This window comes from Haplochromis burtoni, unplaced genomic scaffold, assembly GCF_018398535.1.
Source record: "Haplochromis burtoni strain Fernald_Lab_line unplaced genomic scaffold, NCSU_Asbu1 Contig_178, whole genome shotgun sequence".
Lineage (NCBI taxonomy): Eukaryota > Metazoa > Chordata > Actinopteri > Cichliformes > Cichlidae > Haplochromis > Haplochromis burtoni.
The window spans coordinates 1,152,143-1,163,460 of record NW_024582539.1 but is presented as its reverse complement, the minus strand read 5'-3'; the positions used below and the strand labels follow the sequence as shown (position 1 = coordinate 1,163,460).

Genomic DNA, 11,318 nt, shown 5'->3' with positions numbered 1-11,318 from the left:
TGTGTGTGTGTGTGTGTGTGTGTGTGTGTGTGTGTGTGTGTGTGTGTGTGTGTGTGTGTGTGTGCCCTGTCAAGGATAATGAACGGCTGACAGGAAAAGCCTGAGTGTAATGGCAGAGCAGATCCGGAGTGCATTCAGAAAAACCCTCTTTTTGCATTAAATGCCTGGTGTGGCAGTTAGTTGTTCTCATTCATGGATTTCTTCTGCATGTATCTCCTGTTACTGCTGCACATAGACTGGGTAAATAACGGGATTGTGTCATTCAGACACAGGCCTCTTCGACATTAACACTTCCTCACGCCTTCATGCCGACATCCCCGCAACAGTGATGTGAGAGCCACGTTTGCCACACGTGCAAAAGACTCAACATTTGATCGTTAATTAATTAATTTTTCTCTGGCAATGTCACGAACAGCAAGGTTTGCATGTTTGTGTGTTTGTGTTTGCTGCAGTGTGAGTTTCAAAGCATTGTGCCCTACCCCTAGCACATAGACACTAAGAAATTGATGTCTCTTCTGCAAAAAGCACGGCGCGCATCAGAGGCAAATATAGGAATCTTACAGCAGATTATAAAACAGAGTTAGTAAGATAGTGAGACAGGTGACCAGATTGCTCATTCAGATGTTAAAAGACACCTTCAGATGTGAGATCTGTACATATTTTAAAATATATCAATATATTTTTAAAAACAAGATTAAAACAAAATTAAGTAGATAATTGCATCTGTGCTTTTTGTCCAGATCAGCACGGGCTTGGAGAAGGCATTTGACTACATCCTTCACGGGATCTTGTTGAGCAGGAGTATGGGGTACGTGGCTCATTGCTATGGGCTATGTGGTCCAGTGAGAGCTTGGTTCATATTGATGGATCCCCTCCCCTGTGGGTGGTGGACTCTGCTGGTGCTTGTTATTGATTCTGTTCATGTTCACAACTTTCAATGGGCAGAATTTCTAGATATAGCCAAGTGTGGTCTCAGGATCTCATCTTTGCTGTTTGTAGATGATGTGATTCTGTTCGCTTCATCAGACATACAGCTCGTACTGTGGCTGCTCGCCAAAGTGTGTGAAGCAGAGAGAATGAGAATTGGCACCTTAAAGTCCGAGACCATAGTTCTCAGCTGGAAAAGGGTGGAGTGCCAACTCTATGGCAGCAATAAGCTGCTGTCACAAGTGGAAGACTTTAGGTAGCTCAGTGTCTTTTCATGAATTAGGGGAGACTGAAATGTGAGACACGAATATGACAGATGGATTGGTGTGTCGTCTGTGATGCATATGCAAAGCTGTTCATTTACCGGTTGATCTACACTAAGAAGTCTGGTGGAACGTGACGACTTCACTTCTTGTTGACAAGAGCTGTCTGATGGCAGGTAAAATGGTGCATGTGGTTTTCTCTGGAAAAAATCAGAGGTGGGACTCAAAGAAGCTGCTGTGAATGACATATTTTGCCTAAGCTCACCCAGAACACAGAAGTGTTTCAGCATGCGCTGAGGTGCTTGCAAGAAAAGTTGTGCTACTGAAGATAAGTATTTGACAAAACAAGATGATGCTTTTGTTAGCGCTTGGGGTCAGATTTACAGTTCTTTCCACCGTCTGCTGCCACCAAAATCTCTGAAACTTGCCATAACCTGATCCAGCAGATTTCCCTCCAAAGCTAAATTGGTGTCTCTGCCCTGCACAAGACTGCTTGAGACAGAATCTGCTCACTGATGCTCTCTAACATGCACTGAAATTACACTCATTTGTCTAAATGGATGTCTGCTCTCTCCCTCGTGGATCCAATTTGCATTTTCTCTAATGTTAACAGTGAAACCAAATTACCAAAGTTATTGCATTTAATGGCATAATAATTGCTGCAGCACTTTGATTTTTCTGTGTAACTGTGAGATCACTTGTTTGTCTGTAGGGTGAAACAGACGAAGACTTCTCTTTCTTGATCATTTGAAATGATAACTTTGGTGTCTCTGTGATGTAGTGCTTAAAAACATTCACCTTTAATGTGTAAGATCTGTGATTTGAGACCAGGCGGTGAAACAAAGCCAGCCGAAGGCGGTCACAAACCAGCATGCTCTTAGTGTTGGTGGTGTTGGTGTCAAGCCCAGACGAGGAGGGTTGCTTTAGGAAGGGAATCCGTTATAAGATCTGTATTAAATCAACATGTGGATCCATCTTCTGTAGCAACCCCTTAGGGAAATAAGTGAGCAGCTGAAAGAACCATGTCATTTGAAATGATTATTTTGACAGTTTGCAATGGGAAGCACAAATTTCTTTTTGAGCTTTTCCTCATTTTCTGACATATACTGTTGTAGTGAATGCTCAGTAAGTTTTAAACACTGAGGTCAGTGCATGTATAACTAATTCCCATAAATGGTAAATGGATTGGTTTTTATATAGTGCTTTTTACTCTAATAATAAATGGACTGGTTCTTATAAAGCCCTTCTATACTCTAACAAGCTGCAATGAGTCTGAATAAGTCTTCAATGAACAGAGCTCGAAGGGCCACGGCTGCCAACTGGTTGTATTCTGGGTATATTCCTATAGAACTATTATTAATACTAGTCTTTTGTCTGGTCAAGTACCTAAGGAGTTTAAGCATGCAGTCATACATTTACTTAAGAAACCAGGCTTAGACAGTTCAGTCATATCAAATTTTAGACCCATCTCTAAGCTTCCCTTTCTGAGTAAGATTCTGGAAAGGAATGTTTATACTCAGTTCATGGACTATTTGAATGACTCTCAATTGTCAGAAATCTTTCAGTCCGGCTATAAGATAAGATAACTCTTTATTGTCATTGCACAGTCATACATAGTACAGTAGTACAATGAAATTGGAAAAACTGTCCTACGTCGGCACTACATATAACACAACACGACACGATATGACACATCACAACGTAACAAACAACACAACACAGTATATTAACTTAGTATAAAAAAGAAGAATAAGTGTATGTGTATTGCACACTGTTATTATTGCACATTAATTATTATTGCACCTTGTTATAAATATAAATATTATTGTTATCGTTTTAAACATTGTTACCTCCCCCTAAAAAGTCCAGGGAGGTATCCAGTCAGGTCAGCTATTTACATTGATCAGGGCTATTGCCCTGTTGTAAAAGCTGTCCTTGAGTCTATTTGTTCGGGACCTCAGCAGCCTGAACCTCCTGCCAGACGGCAGCAGCTTAAACACCCGGTGTCCTGGGTGTGTGCAGTCCCGTAGGATGCTGCGTGCCCTCTTGAGACAGCGAGTGCTGTACAGGTCCTTCAGGGAGGGAAGAGGATGTCCAATGATTTTTTGGGCCATGTTGATGACCCTCTGGAGTGCCTTTCTGTGTGCTGTGGTGCAGCTGGAGAACCACACACCGATGCAATATGTCAGCACACTTTCAATGGAGCAGCGGTAGAAGACGGTCAGCAGCTCCTTCTTCAGGTCCATTTTTCTGAGGATTCTCAGAAAGTGGAGACGCTGTTGGGCCTTCTTTAAGACCGCAGAGGTGTTAGAGCTCCATTGGAGGTCTGTGTCTATGTGCACACCCAGAAACTTGAAACTGGAGACCCTTTCCACGCACTCCCCGTTGATGCTGACAGGCTGCAGCTCGGACTTCCTCCTTCTGAAGTCAACTACCAGTTCTTTTGTTTTGGTGGTATTGAGGTCCAGGTTGTTATCTGCACACCAATCTGACAGCCTCTGAACTTCAGCTCTGTATGCAGTCTCATCTCCCCCTGAGATGAGCCCCACCACAGTGGTATCATCTGCAAACTTGATGACTGTGTTGTCTGGGTGGGAACTAACACAGTCATGTGTGTACAGAGTGTACAGTAGGGGACTCAGTACACAGCCTTGTGGAGAGCCGGTGTTGAGGCTGAGGGCTGAGGAAAGATGAGGCCCCACTCTAACTCTCTGTACACGGTCTGAGAGGAAGTCTCTGATCCAGCGGCAGGTGGTGGAAGGAAGTCCAATTTCCAGCAGTTTATCTATTAGTCTGTCCGGGAGTATCGTATTGAAAGCAGAGCTAAAGTCAACAAAGAGCAGCCTGGCGTAACGGCCCTGCACTTCCAGGTGAGAGATGGTGGTGTGGAGCGTTGTAGCAATAAGCCATTTCACGGTACGGAGACAGCCCTCGTAAAAGTTATGAATGACATTCTGATAGCGACAGACCGTGGTAAATATGCAGTGCTGGTCCTGTTGGACATGACCGCTGCATTCGAAACAGTGGATCACGATTTGCTGATCTCCCGCTTACAGCACTGTGTGGGAATTTCTGGTTCGGCACTTTTGTGGTTAAAGTCCTATCTTTCAAATAGGACCTTTTGTGTTAAGTTGGGGTGGGCTTCATCCTCTGTGGCCCCTCTGCTTTGGGGTGTGCCACAGGGACCTATTCTTGGGCCATTATTGGTCTAAGGAGCTTGGAAAGAAAAGCGTCTGGATTTCTTTGAGTTGCTTGAAGACGTTTCACCTCTCATCCGAGCAGCTTCTTCAGTTCTAAGGGTCAAATGGTGGAGAGTCACTGAGAGACCCCAGATTTAAACCCAGTGGGAGTTTCCCCCCAAAGAGGGACAAAGGACCCCCTGATGATCCTCTACCTAATCACATGAGCCAAGGTGTGAAAGCGGGTGTGGGTCACAATCAGCCAGGGTTTCGGGTGAGCTCCTTGTGAAACCTGGCCCTACCCTATCATGTGATTTCCTGAGATCAGATGGCCCAGGACGTGAGTGGGCGTTAAGGCGTCTGGGAAGGGATCTCAAAACTGGATTATAGATGGCAGACAGTTGGTGTCGTAAACCACCACCTTTGTTCAAAGATGGTCGCTCACAGTGGACGTAAATGGCATCTTTCACTCCTCTTTCAAACCATCTGTCCTCTCTGTCCAAAATGTGAACGTTGGCATCCTCGAAAGAGTGACCTTTATCCTTTAAAATCTCCTGAGTTTCTCTGATACACCGGCTACATAGGGGATGACTGAGAACCTTCAGAGACATCTTGGGCCATTATTGTTTTCACTGTACCTTTTGCCTCTTGGCGCGATTTTCCGAAAACATAAAGTGTCATTCCATCTATATGCAGATGACTGCCAGCTTTATTTACCTTTTAGTCATTCTGATAGTCTCCCAAGTCAACCTCTGCTTGACTGCCTTAGTGATGTTAAAGCATGGATGGCAAAAAACTTTTTAAATTTTAATGATCGGAAGACAGAAGCGATCTTATTTGGCCCAAATCGTTTTTCTCACGCTCCAGATGTTGATCTTGCAGCTTTGACTTCCCAACTAAAGAGTTCGATCGCAAACATACAGCTGGTCATCTTCACCTACCCACATAAACGGGGTGGTAAAATCAGCATTCTATCACCTCAGACGTTTAACAAAGGTTAAGCCCTTTCTTTTCAAGAGTGACTTGGAAAGTGTTATTCGTGCCTTTATTACTTCACATTTAGATTATTGCAATTCTCTTTTAATAGGGTTGCTGCGGCACGATTTTTAACTGCGGCATGATTTTTAACTGGCAGAAGGAAATTTGACCACATCACTCCGATTTTGGCCTCTCTACACTGGCTTCCAATTGAATTTAGGATCCGTTTTAAAGTCCTTTTATTGGTTTTTAAATCTCTAAATGGTCTGGCACCTGTTTATTTGTCTGACTTGTTGAAGCCCCATGTCCCCATTCATTCCCTTCAGTCAGCTGAGCAGTTGTTGCTTTCAGTCCCAAAGTCACGACTGAAACTTAGAGGAGACCGAGCGTTCTCTGTTGCAGCGCCGATGCTTTGGAATAACCTTCCTCTCCATATTAGACAGGCTTCATCAGTGCCAGTTTTTAAGTCCTTATTAAAAACCTATTTTTATTCCCTGGCTTTTAACTCTGTGGGTAACTTCCCTTTTTTAAATTTTATTGCTATGTCTGGTTTCTGCTATCTATTATTATATTTATATTTGTATTGTACAGCACTTTGGTCTACCAGGTGTGTTTTTAAAGTGCTATATAAATAAATGATGATGATGATGATAGAACAGGAAGGCTGCTGAGCGCAAGGTAATAGTAAAATGAAAATTTCTGTCCATGCAGACACATACACATATGTTTTTCAACAATTTATTTTAATTAATTGCTGTCATATCAGAAACAGACTGGAAGCAATTGGCAACTTGACCCCACTCAATTGCAGACTGACTTTGCCTTATGTCAACATTTATGGCGTCTTTTAGTGACGGGTTGGTAGAAATAACTTACTACCGCAATACTAAGTATAATGCAAAATTCATAATAATATCATTTTGTGAGTGAAGTATTGTGATAATATTGTATCAGTGATTGAAAACGTCATTTTGTGTGTATTTGTATAACTGGCATGGGGAAAAAATATAAAAATACTGAAACCTTATTTTGGGGCAAAGTCAACAAAGATTTCAAGTGATTTTAAACCGATTTGATGACTTCAAAATAACTGCTCAAGTATCTGGGCAGAGACAATGTTCCTGCTGATTGCAGAGACTTGCTACTTAAATGACTTTGCTGTCCATTCAGACCTTTAAGCAAAATTCTAAATTCTGTTACTTAAGCACAAAAGTGTTTGTTCGGCTCTTGTGTGACATTGTAAAGTTGAATCTAACATGTACTTTAAACACCAACAAGAAACGCCGTATAACAAACAGTGTTCTTAGCCTTACTCTTGACGTTAATGTTTTGCAGCTGCTACACTGACAGAATTTTCAGTCCTGAATATTGTTTGTATTAGGGTAGGCAGGCTGTGGATCGTGACCTGGGGGGGGGCTTGGTGGGGTATGATGCATCAGAGATGCACAGTTGCCCCGGTAACCAGGAATTAGTAGACTTATGTTTGTGTTCTCGTGTCACAGCACTCACTTCCTCAGCACGGCAATCTCATTCTCGATGCTGCTCTCCTTCCCCTTCAGAGCCTTCTTAGGGATGCATTTCACTGCAAACATACGGCTGGTCAGCTTCTCCTGGGCCAAGACCACCTCTGAAAACGCCCCTCTGTGAACACATGCAAACTCATGTGAGTCACGAGCAGACTTGTACATTTAAATATATATAAAAGACTGAAAAAAAGGTCAATAATTTCAGTGTCAGACAAAATGTATCTGAATATTTCTTATGTATCTCTTACAAAGACAAGCATGAAAAAACATAGATTACGTATTTGAGTACAAAGTTTTAATGTTTATCAAAAATATACTCCAGTTAGCACTTCCGCTTGAAATCAATTTTGGAATCTTCTGTCTGCTTTATTTTATATAACAATGAGCAAACTGTGTGTCCATCCAATAAAAACAGTGCTTTACAAAAAAGCAAAAAAGATTTAAAATTAAGTGAATTCAGCTAGTTTTCCTTTAAGATTCCATGTGCAGCAGGTAAAGTCTGATATTAACAGGCGGAAAATTACAATGAGATTGGATCTGCCAAGTGTAACGTGAGAGCACTGGCGTTTTATTTTTTTATTAGCTCAGAGCGAACGAAAAATAATTTCAAAGTTTTGTGTCTCATTTCATACACACAGACGATCCTCAGTAATAGTCATGAAACTGGAATTAGCCAATTGGAGGATTCAATCCAGATCCATCTTCCAGTCCTTGAATGTGTGTGTGTGTGTGTGTGTGTGTGTGTGTGTGTGTGTGTGTGTGTGTGTGTGTAAGTGGGCATTTGTGCATGTGTGCGTGCGTCACGAAGACGAGCAGCGTGATGAATGAAGATGAGCTTATTGCGAGTTAATCTGCCTGAACCGGGTGTTGACTCCTGAGTCGATCTGCCCTCAGCTTCACCGGCGCATTAGAGTAAACAAGGGGAGAGAAGAGACAAGAATGCATGTCTTTATCTCATCTCTAACCTCCTCCTCTTACTGTCCAACATTCTGACTACCTGCAGCTGACACAAATCCGAACTTTATGAAGTCTTCTAAAAGCGCAGCTGTATTGAATTTAAGAGGATAAGCTCTCTTAAGGCACTTTATGATCCGTGCTATTTATCTGAACTTTTAATTCCACATCAGCATGTGCAAGATCCCTAGTCACAACTTCTTTTACCCTTCCGAAATCGAATCCTTAGCAAAACTTTGCATCCAAGGCCCTAAATTTATATAACATTGGCTTGTTGGCGACGTTCCATCTAATGCTTTCATGCTGCCCAAACAAATCGTGTGCCAAGTAAGATGAAGCCTCGGAAACCCTGCAAGGCCCCTCAAAGCCCCTCCTTGATGAAAAAAAGGACCCTGTGTAGCCTTTCGCGCCCTTGACAAAGTATCAAAAGAAGCTGTTATTGAGTTATTTTGCTGCAGTCTACAACATGACTTCATTACTTATTCCTAACTACTAATTAGCCCTGACACTGAGGAAGGAGCACTCATGACAAAGTAATGAAAGAGTAGATTGCAATGTGTATTTTTCTCAAACTTGGACAGGTGAGCAATCACAGTTTTACAGTTTACCTTCAAGAAACCCTATCGAGTAATATATCATATATCATTTGCCCTACCCAGGGAGTTGCAATCTGTTTGTAAATATGATCAGAGATGGGCAGTAATGCGTTACAAGTAATGCTTTACTGTAATCTGATTACTTTTTTCAAGTAATGAGTAAAGTAAGAGATTACTACTGCAAAACAAGTAATTAGATTACTGTTACTTTCCCGTAAACATGCTGCGTTACTAAACTGTGATTTTGTTTGTGAGAGTGTCTCATGACACTGACGTACGAGTCTGCGACGTCCGTGGCAGGAACAGATGTGTGTTGATCAACAATGGCTAATATGGAGTGCGGGACAGAGTACGGCCATGCAGCGATAAAAGCTTGGAAGTGCTGACTTTACTTTGAGTTTGATTCATTAAAAAGTGACAAAAACGTTAGCGTCCACTGTACACTGAAACTTCTTTCTACAGCGAAAAATTAAACTCCAAATCTGAGCAAGTGTCACGACGTGTGGAATTCAATAAAGGACCCATTCTAAACTAAATATGTAAACGGCTGCATTAATGAACAAAATATTTACACAAATTTGCTGATGTTAAAGGGCTTTTAAGTTTACATGGATCAAAACTCAGCGCTTTCAAGAGGCTTTTCACAATAAAAGCATTTTTTCTTCATCTTTACAATGGCTAAAAAATTACTTCCACCTTGGGTTTGTTTTCATACCGTCAAACACCACATTAAATCATTATTACAGCATCCCCGTTTTTTAATCTATATGTATTTTGCTGAGTATTTCTGGGTTTTAAGCATCACTGAGAGTGCAAGAGGATGTTGTGAACGGGCTTCCTTCTGCATCAATATGTTTGTGGCAACACACAGAAATCCCTTGGGCTCCCCGAAGCGCATTCAACAAGCTGTCCATCAGCCACAAACTTGAGTGCAGAGAAAAACGGTTTGTCACCATCTTTCCTGCAGTCGCTGGGGCTTGGTGTTTTTTTCTCATGCCTCTCAGTGGGAATCATGTTTCTTCTCACTTGTACTTCCTCCTCCTCTCTCTCCCTTATCTCATCCTTTCTGTCTGTCATCTCATGCTTCGAACATATTTTACTGCAACAACTGATCATGCCTCTGGTTGCCCCAGTGATAAAAAATGATGATCTGTCTGACTACTGATTCTCAGTTGACTATGTGAACAAAAGAGAGACCTGCTTGCACTGATAATGGCGATTGTGGGTTTCGGTGACGTCAAAGCCAGACAAAAACAAGCAGGCCGTGATGTTTGTATTGTTGCTTCATTCAGTCAGAAGTGCTTAGAGCCTTTCATCCACAACCCTCAAAGAGAGCTATACATGAATGAACATCCAGTGCAGCATAAAACCACAAAGAGACACGTATATATACACTGTTAAGGCCACTCTCACGCACTGCCAGGCTTGTTTGAGTAAGAGCATTAACCTGCACTTAACATTCCTTTGTTATAATCCCATAATAATGGCTAATATCAAAATCGCAAATAAACAAGAGCGCATTAGCCGCATCAAAACTATAGGTTGTAAAATGATACGGGACTTTCAGCTAAACAAGCCAGGTGCTCCCATTCTATGATAATTGTTGGCTTTAATTTTCTCTCACACTGATAATCTTTCTAATGCTACCAACCATTAAAGCTTGTGTATTCAACATTTTTATAGTAACAATGAATCAGAGGATTGTGTCATTAAGGGGACACTTATATGTCATGGAAACAGAGATCTACCACCCAAAACTGCTCTTTTCTCATTGTTTTAGTTTTGTAGTCTACAGTTCTATAACTTTATTTATGTATTTATTATATTAAACACTGAAATGATCATGAAATAAAATTATTAAAATTAAAAATAAACCTTATCACAACCCGGCCATATTTCTTGAGAATGCAAACCATTTGATACATTTGAGTAAGGATCCCGTTTTATATAATAGTAAATCATCCAGCATGGTTGTTTAGCTAGCTAACAACTCCTACTCTGTGATCCAAATCTGGTCATGTCTTGATTGAAGAAACAAGACTCCTAAATTTAAGGTTTTAAAATGGTAGTTCATGAACAATGGGTAACACTGTGGCCTTCTTTCATATACAGACTATGTCATTTTATTATCACTCCTTGGCAAATTTGTTCTCTAAATCAAACTTTTCTAGCTAAGCCAGAAAAGCCGAATCTTTATTCCTACTATGCCTCTCACTTTCTAGATCAACCAAACTGATAAGCCATCAATGCTTTCATGGCAACCGATAACCTACTACACTAACGTGAACAGTTGAATGATCACATTTTGTTTTTACAGGCAGAAACACATGTGCATGCTGTATTTGTTCTTGATGATTATTTTGCAAAATCAAAATTAAGCTGAACTGCAGGAGAAAGGTCAGAAGAGAGAGCTGAAAATGTGACTGGAGGCAGAATGGACCTCATCACTGTAGTTCCATGCAGTTCCACACACACCACTACCAACAACAGCAGGAAATCAGCATGGTCCACTTCACAATTCGTCAACTCTAAATTCATTCAAACACACACTAAGGGACATGTGGGGTTCATTGACTGGAGGAAGGGGAACCTGTCTAACATCTGGCAGCTGAGCTCACACGATGGGCTGTGTTTGTACATCTGTTTATCCCAGGGCTTGACTAGCAGGTAGTCTCCAGTTTGCTGTTACCTGCAGCAACAATGATTGCATTTCCTCCTGCAGGAACTTGTGTAATTGTGTCAGTCGAGCTCCCCTGCTTCCTTCAGTGCACTGAGCGGGAAATGTATTGGCAGCAATGGTGTGTGCATGGGTATGTTTCTCCACTAGATCACATATCCAACAGGGAAACAGTCTGTCTCACGTGCACACATGTGCACCTCAACCCACACACACAG

General features: G+C 41.5%; 1 protein-coding gene across 1 annotated transcript in view; it reads right to left on the bottom strand.

Annotated features, from left to right (window-relative positions):
• Window positions 1-11,318, bottom strand: part of camk1da (calcium/calmodulin-dependent protein kinase 1Da) — an 84,066-nt gene that overhangs the window by 31,323 nt on the left and 41,425 nt on the right. The window contains exon 2 of the mRNA XM_005942679.3: window positions 6,857-6,988. Within this exon, the coding sequence (XP_005942741.1) occupies window positions 6,857-6,988 (132 nt within the window). The remainder of the gene's footprint in view (window positions 1-6,856; window positions 6,989-11,318) is intronic.